The 18,879-nt window shown below is 49.2% G+C and overlaps 1 protein-coding gene across 1 annotated transcript; it reads right to left on the minus strand.

The window, feature by feature from the left end:
- Positions 1–11,228: 11,228 nt before the first annotated feature.
- On the minus strand, positions 11,229–18,879 carry KRT84 (keratin 84). The gene is made up of 9 exons (XM_060657526.1): positions 18,328–18,879; positions 16,941–17,149; positions 16,276–16,336; positions 15,696–15,791; positions 14,338–14,502; positions 14,041–14,166; positions 13,716–13,936; positions 13,230–13,261; positions 11,229–11,572 (listed from the first exon to the last, which is right to left on the minus strand). The coding sequence occupies exons 1-9, from the start codon at positions 18,877–18,879 to the stop codon at positions 11,229–11,231; spliced, it is 1,806 nt and encodes a 601-aa protein (XP_060513509.1).

An 18,879-nucleotide genomic window follows, 5' to 3' on the forward strand; every position in this document is an offset into this window, starting at 1 on the left:
AACTTGCTCTGGGCACCTTCTCTTGGCTCTTTAAGAAGAAACGGGTTCTCTGAGTCTCTCTTCCTGCCAAGACTACCAGCCAGAGGAGGGGCGCATCTTGTCACTGTCATCCCTAGAGAAACCTTTAGAGATGGGGGCGGGAAAGAGGCTTTTTTCTGTTCAGAGGACATTGTGATTTCTGGCTCCTAGGGGCTGTGGGAGCCTAGCTCCTCCTAATGTCCCTGCTTTCCTGTTTATCCTGGAGCCACTTATTAGGATAATGATTGCTATTCTTTTAAGGTTCATTGAGCACAAAGCTGGAGGATGTGGTCTTTGCCCCCAGGGAGGCCAGCTAGGCACCCGAGGTGTTAGGAGCTTCTAGAAGAAGGGAAAAAGGGCAGAGGAATTTCCTTGGAGGGGTGACAACCCCTCCAGGGAGCCTCCCAGAGCCAATCATTGCCACTGCTTGCATCCTCCCTCAGGTGCCTGAAGGTCTGTCCTGGGCCTGCTCTCATCTCCACAGATGCCCCCCCCCCCCAAGTCTTTACCCAGGACCAGGCTGATTGCCCTTTATCTCCACACCCCCCATGTGTTCTTTCAGGAGGGCAGAGAGACTTTGGGCAGCTGGTGGGGAGGAGCAGGCAGCTTTACCGGCTGGCCCCAAAAGATCTTCAGATTTGCTTCCCATCGGGAATGCCCCTACCACACCCCTGCACCCAGCAGAGAGTGGGTGTACTTCCTGCCCCACCCATGGTCTTCACCTCCTCTGCACATTTATGACTTCTTTACCCTTTCAAGGCTGCTTTTAATGTTTCCTTTAACCTGATTTCACTAGTATAAAAATTGGAGGTGGAGTCTGGGGGCGGAGAGAGGAGTTCAGGGGCTGATTCCACCCCCCCCCCCCCCCGCCTTAGTGGGGGTGCTGCTGTCCTGGGTCCAGGGATGTATTCTGGCACCTTGGACAGTAAGCTCCTGACTGCCTGTTGTGTAGACCTGGATCTGGTGTGTAGGCCAAAAAGGATTTGGGCCCTTTGAACATGGTGGGGGGCCAGGGGGAGGGAGGATGGGCAGGTGTGGGAGGTGGAAGGTGGGTGGACTTTCTGCTCAGCCAGCTTGGAAAGCCCACAAAACTCTTCTCAACTCTAGTAAGCCTCTACTCTCCTTCAGCTTGTTGAAAAGGATGGACCTAGATCCATTTCTGCCTCTCCATGGGGGCAGGGGGGCAGGAGGGAGTGGAGGCTTTGTCCCAGAGGGAGGCTCCTGAGTCAGCTGCTCCCCATGCCTCCAACACACACACACACACACACACACACACACACACACACCCCTCCCAAACCTCCACCTCGAATTGGGCCTGGGAACTGAGGATGGGGAAGGGGATGCTGGGGGACTCAGGAGATGTGGGGAACAAGGGCTTGAGTGTTTCAGGAGTGAGGCCAGCCTCCAGCCTGGCATAGGGATGTGTGCATGGGAACTGGGCAAAGTTTGCATTGCTGTAGCTGGCAGCCGAGCCCAGGGCTGGCCGGGGCTGCTGGAGAAGTCTGTCTGCATGGTGGTTTGGACTGGAGCCACCAGGCCAGTCTGGCATAGCTGCCCCGGTTGGGGCGGGGTGGGGGGTTACGTAGACCCATGGGACCTGGGTCTTTGCTGTCTGGTTCTACCAAGAAAGGGACAGAGAAGCCATAGACCCATGCCTGGTTCTACTCATTACCCATAACCACCTCTGCTTATGGGACCAACTCTGGGGTGAGGGTCGACCTCCCTTCACCGGCCTCCTTCTCTTTTACTGCCACTGAGCCCTATAGGTTCCCAAGCCTCCTCTCTGGTCACACCTTTCCCTGGAATGTTCCTAAATGGCTGGCCACCTCTTCCAGGAAGCCTTTGTGAACTAGTCAGAGGGAGGCTGTGATTTCTCCTCCTGTCTCAGCAGACAGCTTGTAAAATGCCGTTTCCAGGGCTTCCCAGGTAACTCCAATTATCTCCTTCCACACCCATTTGTCTTGGGTGCTGTCATTCATCCCCCTCTTTGGTCCTGTCCCCTCCTGCTCCCATATCTTTTGAAGGCCACACCCAGTGTCAGGAATGTGCACTTAATAACCCACATCTCTCTTGCAACGTGAAATGCTCCTAAGAGGTCACTTCTTCCAGGAAGTCTTCGAGACCTAATTGAGTGAGAGAGATGCTTTACCCCACCCTGGAGACCCAGGCTACTTGCCCACTGCCCGCACAGCCCGTTCAAGTTGGGCATCGTCCATCATCTCTGCTGGTCTCCACACTTTTTAGTTTTTGAATCAACACCATGTCTTGGTGCTGGGACACCGATCTTTAAGGGTTTTCTAGCCGCGTGACACTTTCTTTGGCTTTTATAAAACTTGGGCATGACTCAGTACCCTAGGTGAGAGGAGTGAGGTCTGAGCAGCCGGGAGGAGCTGGATGACCCACTGTGCTGTCCCCAGTGCATCCAGGACAGGGCCCTGCAGGGCCCATGCAGTCAGTACAGCCGTTCCCAGGCCTGCCCACCTTCCCTCTCACAGGCTTCCCTACAGGAACTGCAAGAATCCCCGTAGTTTCTTCCTAAACCCTATCCATGTGCCTTCCTGCAGGTGGCTTTCCCTGGTGGCTTTTCTGTTGCCTGTGGCCACTCTGGGTCAGCTCATCAGTTAATACAGGGCCTCTAATTTCAGAATCGGACCTTAGTAATGGTGTGGAAAATTTTTCTTTTACTCATTTTTTTAAAGTTTATTTATTTATTTGGAGAGAGACAGAGACAGTGCAAGAGAGACAGAGACAGTGCAAGGGGGAAGAGCAGGGAGAGAGAGGGAGAGAGAGAGAATCCTAAGCAGATCCCGAGCTGCCAGCGCAGGGCCTGACATAGGGCTGGAATTCACGAACCATGAGATTGTGACCTGAGCTGAAACCAAGAGTCAGATGCTTAAACCGACTGAGCCACCCAGGTGCCCCCTTCTTGACTTTTTTTTTTTTTGGCACTAGAACCATTTCCCTAAATCACAACAGGAAAACAGCTATATAAAGCTATAAGTATGTAACTCTGTAACTGTATACACATATATATTTATTTATGAAACAGGTAAGATTGGCATGTGGTTTCTCTGCTTGCCCTGCTCCCCTCTGCTCCATTTTCAACACCTAGAGTGATCCCCTTAAAATAGGAAGTTGGAGCCTGTCACTCCTCTGTTCAAATGCTTTGGTGATTCCCCATTTTGTTCAGAGTAAGACATAGTCCTCAGGATGCCCAACAGGGTCCTGTACCACCTGACCTGACCCTGTCCCCCTTTTCACGTCATCTCACTCTCGGCCACCACACTGGCCTTCCGCTGCTCCCCGGACACCCCTGCAACACTATTAACTCAGGGCCTTTGCACTGGCTGTTCCTTCTGCCCAGAATGTTCTTCCCTCAGTCTCAGGCTTGCTCCATTGTTACCTGTGGGTCTTTTCTTGCCTTCAAAGAGGCTCCCTGATGGTTCTTTATAAAATGGCAACTGTGGCCTCCCATCCCCAGGACATTCTTTGTCAGGCTTATCTTGTTCTGATCTTTTTCTTCTGCATGGCACTTAACACCTTCTAACACTCAGTAATTGACTTATTTATTCTGTTTGATTATTGCCAGTCTTTCTTCTTACTCTCCCAAACAAGAAAACAAAAGTGCACAGGAGCAGAGACTTTGTCTGTTTTGTTCTTGGTGGCCCCCAAGCACTTAGAACAGCACTGGGAATATAGTAAATAGTAAATATTTAATAGTAAATATATTTATATATTTAATAGTAAATATAGTAAATATTTATTGACTGTGTAAGCAAATAGACACCTTGGATATGTTAGATATTTAATGTTGGCAGAAAATGAAGCCTTGTGGGAAGAACTGGCCTTTCAGCCCCAAGGAGCACACCCAGTTTGAAGCCCTCAGGGTTCAGAGCCCACCGAAGCTTTTTCCTGTGTGAGGTGGTGGTTTCTTGAACGCCTGTAGGGAACAAAGACTTACAGAGACACAGAATGGTGTAAACAGGGCTATGCTGGGCTGGTGAGAGAGAGGGTGGGTTTCTTTGTTAAAAATGCTATGCGTTGTTGTAATATTTGTGTCGCAAGCACGATTTTGGAGGACAAAATTGTTTTAAAAGATTCTGAACTGCCCACAAGAGCATTAGGGGAATGTAGTTGGAAAATCCCATGCAGCGCCTCCTGGAAGGTTGGTGGCCAGCAGAGGGCAGCAAACCCCCACCACTGGCCCCGCGAGTCTGAGCCCAGGATGCAGAATGGGAGAGGCCGGCGAGAAGATGCTAAAAAGAGTCTGCTGACACTTCAGCATCCGCCCATGTTTGGTACCGGATTGGCAGAACTGCTGAACACAGCTACTCTCCATTAGTCATAAAACCAGAACCACCGCCACTGCCATCATGAAAACAGTAGCCATTTGCTGTGCACCCACTGTGCGCCAGGCTGGGTGCTGAGCCCCTCAGTTTTGTCACTGTGTGTCACCTCCGCAACGACTCTTTGAAGGAAGGAATGTTTTCCCACTTTACAGACGAGGCAAGAGGCTTATTGAGATTGACACAACAACTATGTGGTGACCGGCATGGGCTCTGGAGTCAGAGCGCCTTTGTGTCCACCACTCAGCCTCTCCGGGACTTGCTTCTGTCATCTGTCAAATAATCATGAAATATCTTAAGAGAGAATAATACAAGTACCTACCACATAATGTTATTGAGAGAATGAAGTGAGTTAAAGCATGAAAAATTCCTGCCTATTATTTAGGACCACTGGCCACACAGCTGGTACCTGGAGCACCTGATAGTGGCTCTGCCCACACCAGAGTCCACGGGTTTGACCCCTATGTGATCCTTGGGGGAGAATTTTGGGGGACAATTGACTTCTTAACAATATTGAGTCTTCCAGTTCATGAAGAGCGTCTCTGTCCATTTATTTGTCATCTTTGATATCTTTCATTGTTGTTTTGTGATTTTCAGCACACAGATGGATCCTTCCCATGCTTCGTAAAGGCTTATGTATACCAAAACATTTCACTTTGGGGGTGCTATTGCAAACGATACATAAAGAATGTTTAATTTCCAACTGCTCTTTGCCTGGACATAGAAAGGCAGTTGGTTTTTGTATCTGGGCCTTGCATTCTGCAACCTTGCTAAACTATAGATTCAAGCTTCCCACGACCTCCTCTTTGGATCCCTTCTATTTGCAAGAGCAGCTCACAGAAGTCAGAGAAGCATTTTCTTTACTAGATTATTGTTTTATTATAAAAGGATGCAACCCAGGAACAGCCAGATGGAAGAGATGCTAGGGCACAGGGCTTCGCCACTCTCCCCACATCTCCATGCGTTCACCAACCCGGAAGCTCTCTGAACCCAGTCCTTTTGGGTTTTTATGGAGGCTTCAGTACCTCGTCCTGATTGATCCATTAAACCTCCAGCCCCTATCCCGACTCTGGGAAGTTTCAACCCTGTAATCACTGGTTTGGTCTCCTGGCAACTAGCCTCTCTCCTTAGGTACAGCCTAAAAGTCAGGTTACTAACATAACAAAAGACAACTTTATCACTCTCCTCGCTTGGGAAATTCCAAGGGTTTTAGGATCCCTAAGCCAGGAAGGGGCAAATCCAAATATCTATTTTTTTATTATAAATCACAATACCACACGTGCCCATAAAGCCAGCCCTGTATTTGGGTTATTGATTTCATCTTGAATGAGATTTGGGAACTTGTGTTTTTCAAGAAATTAATCCATTTCCTCCAAGTTCCCAGATTTATGGGCATAGAGCTGTTTGTAATACTCCTTTATTATCCTTTTAATATCTGCAGTGTCTGTAGAGATGTCCCTCTTTTCACTCCCGATATTGCTAATTTTTGTCTGCTTTCTCCTGCCCCTTGCTCAGTTTGGCTGGGGGTTTCCCCATCTTACCAGTCTTCAGAAAGAACCAGCTTTTCAGTTGCCTGACGTTGTCATTCTGCTTTTCAATGTCTGTTTTCTGCTTTTATCTTTCTTATCTCCTTTCTTCTGCTTTCTCTATGTTTATGTTGCTATCCTTTTCCTACTTTCTTAAGAGAGAAGCTTAAATAATTGATTTGAGACCCTACTTCTAACTTAAGTATCCAATGTGGTAAATTTCCCTCGAAGCACTGGGTTAGCCGGATCTTAAAATTTTGATATGCTGTGTCCATTGTCATTCAATGGAAATATTTTCTCATTGTCCTTGTGACTTCCTTTTTGGTCTCTGTGTTATTTAGAAGTGTGCTGCTTGATTTTCAACTATTTGGAGGTATACTCCAGATGTTTCTGATACTGATTTATAATTTAATACCATATGGTTAGAGAACATGCTTTGTATGGGGTTGGCTTTTTTAAATTTGTTAAGATTTGTTTTGTGGCCCAGAAATGGGCTATTTTGGTAGATGTTCCCTGTTGTCACTTGAGAGGAATATGTATTTTTTTTAAGTTTTGGGGTGGAATGTTCTATAAATGTCAATTAAGTCAGGTTCATTGATAGTGTGGCTCAAGTCTTCTGTATTCCCATTGACTTTCTGTCTACTTATTCTGTTGATTACTGAGAAAAAAGTGTTTAAATCAAGTATGATTGTGGATTTGCCCATGTTGATTTTCAGTTCTATCAGTTTGTGGTTTATGTGTTTTGAAGCTCTGTTATTAGGTGCATCTGCATTTAGAATTGTTATGTCTTCTTGCTGAATAGCCCATTTTCTCTAACTTAAAAATATTTTTTCAATATTTGTTTCTCTTTATTTTTCATATTGGATAATTTCTATTGATCTGTCTTCAAGTTATTGACTTTCTTTTGTCCTCTCCTTTTTGTTGTAGAGCCCATTAATAGTTTTTAAATTTTATATGCAGTGTTTTTTTTTTTTGTTCTAACATTTCCATTTCGTTCTGTTTTTATAGTTTCTATTTTGTGCTGAGATTTCCTACCTTTTAATTCACTTCAAATGTGTTTAGTTTTATCTAATGAAACACTATTATAATAGCAATTTAAAATCTTTGTGTGATCATTCCAACATCTGTATCACCTTGGGATTGGCATCTGTTGATTTTCTTTACCCCTTAAAACTTGGTCACATTTTCCTGCTTCCTTGATATCAAAAAAAATTTAGATTGAATCTGGGACATTTTAAATATTATGATGTATAGACTCTTGGTCCTGCTAAAATCTTCTGAAGAAGTTTATGTTTTGTTTTGTTTGTTTTAGTAGGGCATCTGCCTACTTAGGTTCAGACTGAATGTTCTCCATCTGCGGGAAGAGGTTCCAAACTTAGTCCAATTTTCCAAGCCTTTCTTTGCTTGCTGACTTGTGTCTGTCCTGTGTCTGTTCCACTTAGGGGTGTGTCTGAAACATGTGCAATGATTTCAATCTTACTTCAGTTCTCAAGGCTTTGGCTTGCTATTTGGATCTCTTCATGCATGTGTTGCTCAAGGGACAGCCCAAGACTTACACGAGTTGTGGAGTTACACATAGAGGAATCCCCTTCTCCAGCTTTCCTCTCTCAATCCTTCCTCTGTGAGGTCTGTTTTCCTGGCTCCTCCTTCCAGAAATATCAGCTTTATCTTGGAGTCTCTGCTGCCATATCATGGCTGCTGCATGGCTTCATGACTGGAATCTGCTCTCAGGCCAAACCTATGAGAGAAAAGAGGAAAACCTGAAGATTACCCCTTCATATTTTCCTGTCCACAGTGGCCCCATTTCCTGCTTCCTCTGGCTGGAAAGATGGGATTTCTATTAAAGTTATAGTTGATTGTGCTGATGACTCACAGCCTTACCACGGGGGCCTGCCATGTGGGCAGAGGGGAAAGAAAAACATGGTTGCTTCTTCACTTTTGTCTTCCTGCCATGATCTACCTGCTTTTATTTACTTTTCAGAGTCCTCTAGTGTGTTGGATTTTATCCAGAGATTTTAGTTGTTATCAGTGGGAGAGACAGGCTATAATAGGCTTACTTCATCATGGATGCAACTGAAAGTCAACTTAGTTTTAACAGGATCACCTTGGCTGCTTTTTGAGAACATACTGAGGGGAGATGAGAAGAGAAACAGAGGGTCCAGACAGGAAGTTTCTGCAGCAGTCCAGGCAAGAATGGTGGTGATTTGGATCTCAGTGGTAGTCATGGAGGTGGTGAGAAGCAGTTGGATTCTGGATATTATTTGAAGATTAAGCAGACAGGATTTGCTGATGGATTTAATATGGGGATACAAGATAGAAAAACGGTTTAAAGATGATTGTTAAGTGTTTTTTTTGGCTTAAGCAATTGAAAGGAGATGCTGTTAATATGGAAGGAACAGTATGGAGGGGGAAGAAGGAAGAAGAAGAGCTTGTTTTTGGATGTGTTTAGTTTGAGATGCCCATTAGATACACAAATGGAGATGTCAATAAGCAATCTGTTATATACCAGCCTGTAGTTAATGGGAGGTGTGGACTGGAGATATAAACTCAGGAGTCATTGACCTATGGATGACATTTAAAGCCATAACACTGACTGGGTGAGATCACCTATGGGGTAGGATAGAAAGAGAAGAGACGAAACTAATGACTGGAGCCTGAGGAGTCCACATGTTGGCTTGCTGTCTGGTCTTAGAGATTGGAAGCCATGCTGTCCAAGTGGCATGTGTTAGTCAGGGTTCAATCGGGGGATAATACTGCACAGCAACTTGAACAGGGGAAGCTTAATATAGATAATATTAGGACTGGAGTCATGAGAGAGTGGCTAGTAAGAAGTCCAGAGAACTCTAGAGAGTATAGAATGACAGATGTAAGGGACAGTCACTACCTCTAGGGCCCCAAGGAAAAACCATTATTGAACTCCTGGTCTCATTGGAGAGGGCACAGCTGCTGCTCACTGTATTCCAGGGAAGTCACTGAGATGCCACATCAATGGAACTTGCTGGAAATCTCCCACCCAGAACTTAGGAGAAATCTACCCTCTAGGGTGCTGGGGGAAAGCTTTTTAGGAAGAAGTGTTCTTCAGGGGGCACTGGCTATGAAACTTCCCACGAAGGGTGCTGGGGAAGCTCCTGGCTGCTGGGTGCTGCTGCTGCTGTGCATTGTGGGAGTCTGACATTACAGCAGCTGTCTGGGTGCAGGAATCTGGCAGTAGAGAAGCTGTTGAGAGAGCTCAATGGAAGGAAAGTCCTACTCCTGCAATGTGCCTCCAGTGTCTCTGGAAATGCCTACCGGTGTGGAGGTGGTATGGAGCTCCTGTAAGCAGGAGGGTGGGTGGCTGGTGAGTCCAGGGCCAGATAGGCCTTCAGCTGTGAGCAGAGCAACATGCAAGCTCTCAGGTTGCTGGCTGAGGAGTGGGCAAGGCAGTATCTATAAAGATGAAGGGTGTGCTTCCTGCTCTCTGAGAAGGAGGACTCTCAAGGTGAGAGCGCACCTGGGCTGCCTCCTGCCCCCACCTGTGCTGTCCCTTGCAGGCTATGCTATATTCAGCCCCAGTGAGATCCCCAAACTGGGCGTGCTTTCTCCAACCTCCTGGGTTTTGCACACCTTGTTTCCTCTGATTGGAGTACTTCCTCCTTGTCAGTACGGCTAATTCATCATCCTTCACATCTCTGCTCTGACATGACATCTTCCAGGAAGCTTTTAATAATGCTCCTGGTCTAAGTTGGGCCTCTCCTCCGTGCATCGCAGCATGGATTCCACTCTTAACCCAGCGCTTAGCATATCAAGTCATAAGTGCTTCTTTACCGGTCACAGCCTGGACTATAAGCTCTTTGAGGGCAGGGACGAAGTCTTGTTCACTGCTGTTTTCTCAGCATTGTGTCTGACATGTATTAAGCGTTTATCAAAAGTCTGCTGGATGAATGAATAAAGGAGGAGAGCCAGCGTGGGGTGCATGGAACGGATGGCGAGGGAGGAAGTATATGCGCAGAACGCTCATGTTCCGCCATGTTAAAGAGTTTGGGCTTTCACTAGAAGACAATGGGGAACCACTGAGGGCTATAAGTAGGGGAGAGCCATGATCAGTTTTCTGTGTGAGTAAGGGCTTTCTAACAGTGCCATGGTGAGTGAGCCGGTTGGAGACAAGAGTGAGGACAGAAGGATGAGGGTCCTGTAATGATTCCAGAAGAAGCGGGGCTGGGGAGGCTGGGGAACAGGTAGAAGGGTTTGTGTTGGTCGTGAGGTACAGGGCACTTCTCTCCGGGAGAGAAGTGGGCTGCTGGGCACTTGTTCTCAGGGACTTTGCTGCATTTTTCCTCTCCCTCCCTGAGCTGCGAGGTCCTCCAGGGAGGGTCCCGAGCCCTCTTTCCTCTGTGCCTCCTCTGTGCCCATGACAGCAGCCTCTGCCCTCAGCAAGTCCCCAGGGGGCTGGGCTGGTGGAGTCTAGGAGGCAGTCTCCCCCCATCAGCAGTGTGATCTGGAAGGAGAGGCCAGAGTCCTGGTGATGTTAGCTTGGCAAGTTTATTGAAAACCCAGCAACGCAAAGAAAAGTATAAACAGGCACCCTGTGCCCCCACCCAGGCCCTCCCTGCAGCTTGTAGACATAAACCCCTCTACAGCGGACAGGGCTGGGCCTCCTTCACACCACCCACAGGGACGGGGCACATGCAGCACAGCAGAGCCCACCTCCCCATCTGCACCCCACCCACCTCGTGCACTCACATGCTGGAATTAAACCAATGACCCTGGGAGAGAAGCAGCTAGGACATCTGCCACTTGGAGAAGAACCATCTCAGGGGACTTAGAGATCCTCGGGCCACGAAGGACTGAGAGTCCTTCTGGGGGAGGAAGAGAAGGAAAGAACCTTCTCCTGCCAGGGAAAGGAAGAAGAAGGAAGCAAAAGACAGTGGGCTAAAGACGCCTGCAGTGTGGACAGCCAACTCTCCATTCTCCAAATTAGTCCAAGGTGGCAATGCTACCCAAGCACATTCTTTTTGGCTTTGGACGGTTCCTTTTCTCCCTGGCGCACTGATTTGTGTGACTGTATTGAATGTGCATTTCTTCAGGCTGTTCAATGGTGGAGAGTGATTCAAAGGACAGGAATGGGGAGTCAGGGAGAAGCCAGTGTACTGGGACTGCGGACAGAGCGTCTAGGTAGTGAGAAAATCCCCCCAGAGGACAGGGGCTGGGCGGATCAATCCCTGGGGAGGGCAGTGTCGGCCTCCTGGCAGGAGGGGTAGCTGGAATCCCCTCTGGCCCAGAGTCCAGATGCCTCTGGGGACAGAAGCAGGTGACATTGAGATGGCTCTTCCCTGGGCAGTGGCTGGCTGGCACTGGCCTCTCAGTACTTGGTCCGGCGGGAGGTGGTGGTGGACACGAAGCGGATGCTGGAGCTGCGGCTGCCACGGCCCCCACTGCAGCTGCTGAAGCCCCCTTCGGTGGGCAGCGGGCAGGGGACGCTGGGGACGCAGGCCTCGCCCGTGAGCACGGAGCCACCCCGGGAGCCCACATTCAGCAGGTCCCCCCCAGCCGTGATGATCCGGGTCCCACCCAGGCTGGAGCCACAGGCATTGCTGGACCGGATGCTGCTGCTGCCCGAGAAAGTGACCCCACCGCGGGAGAGGGTGGAGCTGGCGACCAGGGGTTCAGGCCCACACACCACGGCACCCCGGGAGCTGCTCACGGCTGTAGGAGAGAGGGGAAACTGTCAGCGAGGTGGGCTGCCCACTCCTGGGGCCCAGTCCTCCAGTGGTCTCCCCACTGAGGGGGGCGGAGGAGGGGACAGGACTGGCGACATCAGGGGAAGTGGCCTGGGCAAGTGGTCCCTATCGTCCACACAGATGACACCCATTTTTCCCTTCTCTTGTCTGGGTGACTCAAAGGCCGTGACTCAACTGAAGTTGCACATTCAGATTAAAATGGAAGAATTCAGCCAATCCCTCAGGTTGCATATAGCCATAAATTGGCTGCCATTTATATATGGCTGAAGTCAGGTTGGGCATGAGCTGGATTATCCAGATACCGGAGCAGTAGCTCCTATAACGCTTGGGGCTTCTCTCTCCCGATTATATCATGCCCCTTGGTGGTCCCCACATTGTCCCTCCAACAAGAGTCGCTAGTCAGTTCTCTTCCCACCCACTGATGGCTCTGTTCTGTAGCCTTCTGGTATCCCCTGGGCCTGCCTCTGTACCCCAGGATGCCAATTCAACTAAAGCTTCCTTAGCTCAGCCCCGTCTGTGGAGAGGGCTCCCGGTCCTTTCCTCTCTTTTTTTTTTTAATGTTTATTTATTTTTGAGAGAGAGAGAGAGAGAGAGAGAGAGAGTGAGAGATGGAGGGGCGGAGAGAGAATCCCAAGCAGCCTTTGTTCTGTCAACATAGAGCCTGACACGGGGCTCGATCCCATGAACCATGAGATCATGACCTGAGCCGAAATCAAGAGTCAGATGCTGAGTCGACTGAGCCACCCAGGCGCCCCTCCTTTCCTCTCCTTTTACCAGAATCCTTCCTACCATCTGTGACCTTCACTCAAGCTTGACCTCTTGCAGAAAGCCACTCCTTGCTGCCTCCCCCTCTCTGAGGGCAGGGACATCCGAGGACAAGTAGCTGTGACTACCTGACCCACCCAGGATAGCATTCAGCTCCACCATGCACCTGTGTAGATTTAAACCTTTGGATCAGAAATCTAGCTTTGTGGCTTCTGGCAAACCACATATTTTCTCTAAGTGAATAAAAAAGGGGTACTAATGCCTATTCATCTCCTCAGGGCTTTGAGGGTTAGGTGGACAGTGGAGAGGGCTTGTCTTCCAAAGAAGATTGTAATTTTAGAGAGCAGGGGCTGGTCTTTCCTGGTCTTTGTGCCCCCACCTTGCAGTGCCCAGCATAACCCCCTGTACGCTCGGCCACAAACAATACTTTGACAGCAGCAGCAGCAGCAGCAGCAGCAGCAGCAGCAGGGAGACATCCGCTCATTTTTGTCCCATCCCCAGCCATGGGCATGGGGCAACTCGTTGGCACAGATCTTTTCATTCTGTCTCTGGCCTTTGTCCCTGAAGGGCAAGACCACTCAAAGAAAAAAGGCTGACTCTCTTCCAGAACCCTCTCCCATCTGTTAAGCCCTGCAAACCTTTGTGATTGCTTAACCCTGGGGAAGGAAGGCTCTGGGGAGATCTTGGACCTCAGCTAAGGCGATGTCCCCAGTCCAGGGGCTTGCTGGTCCTTGCTTCCCTGACTGTCATGGCCAGCCCAGCCATGGGCTCCTGATCCCAACGTGGGCCTGGGTTGAAAGGAAATTTGCAGAGCCCCAGGAGAGAAATGTGAAGAGGAAAAGACTTAAGGTTCTTACATATGTTTACTGGTCCAACACCTTCGCAGATCCTGGGGATGGAAAGGAATAAGTCAGCTCACAACCAGTGCTATTCCCTGAAAACCCGCTTGCTCTCCAAAGGGCTTTCTTGGCAGAGTGGACCGGTGGTTCTTACCCCTAGCTGTACAAGCATCCCGGGAGCTTTGAAAAAACATACACGTTCCTAGACTCTGCCCCAAAACTACTGAATCAAAATATTTGAGGAAATGTGTTATTATTATTGTTTTTAAACAGATAATCAGTGAAGCAGAACTCCCCGTGATTCCGGTGCAGCCTGTCTACAAACTCTCATTTGGGGGGCGAAAATCTAGAACCGTCTTCTAACTCCTTGGTGAGGGCAAAGGGACTAATGTTTGCAGAGAAGAGACTGTTAACTTCAAGTTAGCGGTTCTTCACCTGGTCCCCTCCCCCACTGAGTCTTTCTAGATGCCTAAGTCTGACCTCACTCCCGCGGAGAACTCTCACCGGATCTCCTCGCCCTCCAGCAGGCGCCTGTAGGTGGCAATCTCGATGTCCAGGCCCAGCTTGACGTTCATCAGTTCTTGATACTCTCGCAGCTGCCGGGCCATGTCCTGCTTGGCCTGCTGCAGGGCGCCCTCCAGATCCGCCAGCTTGCACTTGGCGTCATTGAGGGCCGCCTCGCCCTGCTGCTCTGCCTCGGCCACCGCGGCCTCCAGCTTGGCCCGCTGCAGGAAGGGCAGGGTGCAGGTGGGCTTTGGCGGGGACTAGCAGATCCCCAGGTGGGGCTAGAAACACTGCCCCTCCTTCTCCTCCCCTCTCCTTTGCCCACCTGAGCCTTGGAGTGCTCAATCTCTGCCTTCAGTCTCTGGATCAGGCGGGTCAGCTCATTGATCTCATCCCGTGTGTTGCGCAGGTTGTCACAGTGCTGGCCGGCTGTCACCCGCATCTCCTCGTACTAGGGGCAAGCGAGGGATGTTACGAGGATCCAAAGTCTGAGTCAAGACCACAGCCCCAGCTGAGATGGGGGCTTGAGACCTCTGCTGCATCCACTCCATTGTACATGAGTCTTACTCTGAGGCTGCCCACACCTCTTCCTCAGTGCCCCCCACCCCATTCCGCCACCCACCTTGTTCTGGTACCACGCCTCAGCATCAGCCCGACTGCGCCTGGCAACCTCTTCATACTGCTCCTTGATTTCGTCGATGATTCCATCAAAGTTCAGGTCCCGGCTGTTGTCCATCTTCACGATGACTGATGTCTCCGAGATGTGTGACTGCAGCAATTGGATTTCCTGTGTTGGGGGATCAGTGAGACAGATGGGCTCAGCATCCCATCAGTGGCCGGGACTCTGCCCCAGGGGCCCCAGGGGCCCCAGGAGTGGCTTTAGGAGCAGAGAGCATTGCTCCTTTTTTTCAGATCAAAGCAACGGAGTGGACCATCCAAACCGAGGGCAAAGGAAAGGACATGAACTGCAAACCATTTCAGTTTGAATTTAAACGCTCATTATATACTTGAAGACTCCCTTTCACACTTCATTTGCTTAGGTGAATACACGGTGCCTAGGAGCTCAGTGGAGGGGAGTGAGAGCCGTGCTAGGGCCGAAACTTCTCCCTGGCATATCCACAAAGTGGCTGTGCTGCTCGTGGATCATTGAGAGTTGATAATATTCTAGAACATGGTGGTCTAGGAATTCCTATATCCCAAGTCGTTAATAGAACCAGTGGCTTGGACTATAAGGGCTCCAGAGGGAGCTTTCTTCAGCCTTTCCACTCGGAGCCAGACATTAGCACTGGCTGGCTCTGTACCTGACCAAACAGACCACTTACAAAGCAAAACGTAACTAATTCATCCAGCTAAGTAGGTCAACCACAATTTTTCTTTTTTTTTTTTTTTTTTTTTAAATTTTTTCCCAACGTTTTTTATTTATTTTTGGGACAGAGAGAGACAGAGCATGAACGGGGGAGGGGCAGAGAGAGAGGGAGACACAGAATCGGAAACAGGCTCCAGGCTCCGAGCCATCAGCCCAGAGCCTGACGCGGGGCTCGAACTCACGGACCGCGAGATCGTGACCTGGCTGAAGTCGGACGCTTAACCGACTGCGCCACCCAGGCGCCCCAACCACAGTTTTTCTTACACCTCCTAGCAAATCAGTTTTCTGGAGTCTTTTGACCAGTAGAGAGGAAGTGAAACTCCTAGACCCCAGTCTTTGGATTGGCCAATAAGGAGTTGGATCATAGATCCAAGGAATTTATCATAGAGCTGAGTCAGGCAGCCAAGAAGCCTGCCTGCTTACCTTCCCTTATCCATTTGTAGACACATCAACATATAGAGGATATAGATTTGAATGGGAGGAAGATGTGTAATACCAAATGTTAGAAATTATGCCAGTCCAGATGAACCCCCCCCCCCCCCCCCCACCTCCTCCTGGGAGTTCAGGCCAAGCACTGATCTCCTTGTTTAGCTCAGAAGGGGATGAATGCTTACCGCCATGTATAAGGCTTTGAGAAAGTCAATTTCCTGAGTTAGGGTATCTGCGTTGGCCTCTAGATCAGACTTATTTAAGAAAGATGTATCCACATCCTACATAAAAGAAAGAAGGATAAAATGGCCATTACTTGTACACCGTTTAAGCTTGGCAGGGTCTGGAGATGGGTGGAAAAATCAGGCCATTCCCCACTGGGCCAGGCCAGCTTTGCGATGGATGGTGGAGTCCTTGGAATGCAGCTTAGTGACTACTGTTCTTCTCCCTACTACAACATGAAAACTCCCCTGGGGGCTGTAGACATTTTCTGATGCTTATTTAGAGGCAAGGAGAATCTGGATAATCTAAGACTCTTAAAAGGTCATCTCTTCAGACCTCTGCTCTCGTGAAGACCCAGTCCTAAATAATCTGAGGCCAAATCGGAACTCCAAAGGGAACCTGTTATGACCTTAGAGGTCCCACTCTGTGCGAGTGGTCCCAGACTCCACAGGGCTGCCTGGGCAGTTTCCAGGGCAGAAGGTGTCTTTGGAACATTCTGCTGTCTGGAGGAGAAGTTTGCTTGGACCTATGGCTCTCCCTTACCTTCTTCAGAGCCACAAACTCATTCTCAGCATTGGCCCGGAATCCTACCTCCTCTTCGTACCTGGATGATAAGGATGGAGAGGGTGAATTCTCATTCTCATTCTGAGCTGAGAGCCAGTTACTCTCCTCTTCCTAGTGAGCCTCTTAAAACATCTCTGCTGCATCCAGGAGCACAGGTCCTTGTTGGCACCTACATGTTCACATCTCATCTTTGTCTCATCTTTAAGACCTTTTATGAGCCTGTGACCCTCAGTTTCTCCAAATTCTTTTTACTTTCTCAAATTAGATTTGGGGTCTGAAAATGTGGACCATTGCTATGCTCCTCTGCTAGAAAAGACTTGGAGTCATTGCACTTGAACATAGAGGATGTAGGACCCAACTCATTGTTGCACCTGAGTACTATTTTTCTGGAGTCAACGGACCCATTCCCACAGGCAAGACTAGGGACAAATCATGCCCAATACCAAGACTAGTTTTTACTCAGGAACCACAGAGGGCGTCCCCCTCCTGTCTTACATATCATTTTCCCCACTCCTATCTCTAGGCTGAGTATTGAAACCAGCATTCAACTCTGATCTGTCCAGCTGCTATTATCTGAACTTGGCAGCTGCTTTGGGGACCAAACCCTGCCTATCCTTGGTCTATGCAGTCCAGATGCCACTTACTTCTTCTTGAAACCCTCTAGGACATCCTGCATGTGGTTTCTCTCAGCCTCGAACCGGGCCCGGTCACTGTTCACTATGTCCAGCTGCCTCCGCAGGTTGGTGATATAGTTCTCAAAGAGGGGCTCCAGGTTGCTCCTGGCACATTTCTGCTCTTGGAGGAAATTCCACTTGGTCTCTAGGAGCTTATTCTGCTGTTCCAGGAACCGCACCTAAATCCACAGGGTCAAAGAAATGGCACCTGAAGAGCTTGATAGAGTCGCCTACACGTTGACCGGCTCTTCAGGTGGCCATAGATGACTCTCAGCCCCATGTTGACATTGTCCTCTTGCCTGTTGGCTTTTCATTCATCTTCTAGCTCAGTAAAAGCTGGAAGAGTAGGTCTGTGACCCCCTCCTCATGCTCAGCCAGGCTCAGCTAAACAGAAACTTTCGAACCAAAGCACCACAGTACCATTTTGCCTCTACCCTCCAAGAAAGGGGAGCAGGGATTTACCTGTATCTAAAAACTGATATTGGCCATCTCTCACAGGGAATGAGGAGCAAAATAAAGTATATTGAAGTGGGATAAAGCATTAGGAGGTAGGAATTCTCAGGTCATAAGTCATACCCACCATCCCGGATACTCCATCAGCTGAGAATTGAAGAGCTCCATCAGCTGGAGGAGAACTTGGAGATCATTTGCTCCAACACTTTGTTTCAGAGATGAGGAACCTGAAGCTCACAGAGGTGAGTTTCTATTCTCAGACACAGAGCATTCCTGCTCCATGGAGACATGGTTTGTGGGATGTCAGCTCCACATCATTGTTTCTCTCATGAGTCTGACCATCATGACTTCCTCTGGTAGTTCCCTACTATTTCTCTCAATCTAGGCAACTCAGCTGAACCTGGGTATCCCACATGGGGAGTATATGTTATTTGTTTTGTGCAAAAATTACTCCATACTCCACTTTCCTGAGCCTGGACAGATGTGGTCACACAGCCTCAGAAGCTATGACAATCTCAAAAAGGGCACCAAGATCTCAAAGGATAAAACCTTTTAAACATGTAGCCAACATCTGGCCAAAGTCTTAATTTCTAGCTTATTTGGGAGATATTTCTAAGTGACTAGATGGTAGGACTTAGTTTGTCCAGATTCCCTCAGATTTGGCTGGATGCTCCTCTCTCCTCAAGAAGACACAACCTCTGTCTTAGTCTATTCCACCTTGCAGCATTTCCTCGTTTGTCCTTGTTTTGCAGCAGAGTGACCCAGAAATCATACTGCGGTGCCTGAAGGTTCTGGGTCAAGGTTGATTCCCCAGGCCTGGACTGTTTCTTCTTAAGGGAGAGGACACCCCAATGCATTTTAGCTCTCACCATCCCAGACCCAGAGACTGAGCTGTTATAAGTACCTTGTCAATGAAGGAGGCAAATTTGTTGTTAAGGGTCTTGATTTGCTCCTTCTCATCCTTCTTCACCCTCTGGGCATTGGGATCAATCTCCAGGTTGAGGGGGGTCAACAGGCTCTGGTTAACAGTCACTGCTGTGATAGATGGGGCTGCTGGGACTCCAACTCCTCCAACTCTGTAGCCAAAGCCAGGGCCGCCAAAGCCATAACCAAGGCCACTGTGGGCTCCAAATCCCAGACCAACACAACCGCTGGCCCCAAACCCCAGACCAGCACCACTCCCATCACCAAAGCCAAAGGCCATCCCACTGCCAGCACCAAAGCCAACTCCACAGCGGATGGGACGAGGGCATACTGCTGCCATCCGGGGTGAGCACGATCCAAAAGTGATGACACTCCGACTACCAAAGCTGCCAAGACCCCGGAAGCCGGGCCCACTCCTGCAGGAGACAGAGCTGGCCCGGAAGCGGTTCAGGTTCTGGGGGGTCACTGCTGAGCAAGAGCTGAAGTTGCCCATGCGGCGACCAGAGCTGACTCTGTAGGAGCGGCAAGACAT

Source organism: Panthera onca, chromosome B4, assembly GCF_046562875.1.
Source record: "Panthera onca isolate mPanOnc1 chromosome B4, mPanOnc1 haplotype 2, whole genome shotgun sequence".
In the NCBI taxonomy this organism is placed as follows: Eukaryota; Metazoa; Chordata; class Mammalia; order Carnivora; family Felidae; genus Panthera; species Panthera onca.

Bases quoted from the DNA above. Each gene is read 5' to 3' on its own strand.
- KRT84 (XM_060657526.1), bottom strand. From the start codon at position 18,879: ATGTCTTGCCGCTCCTACAGAGTCAGCTCTGGTCGCCGCATGGGCAAC. The intron at 14,503-15,695 runs GTAAGCATTCAT...CCCCCAACACAG, and splicing joins TCAAAGCCTTATACATGGCG to GAAATCCAATTGCTGCAGTC. The intron at 13,937-14,040 runs GTGGGCAAAGGA...CCCTTCCTGCAG, and splicing joins TTGAGCACTCCAAGGCTCAG to CGGGCCAAGCTGGAGGCCGC.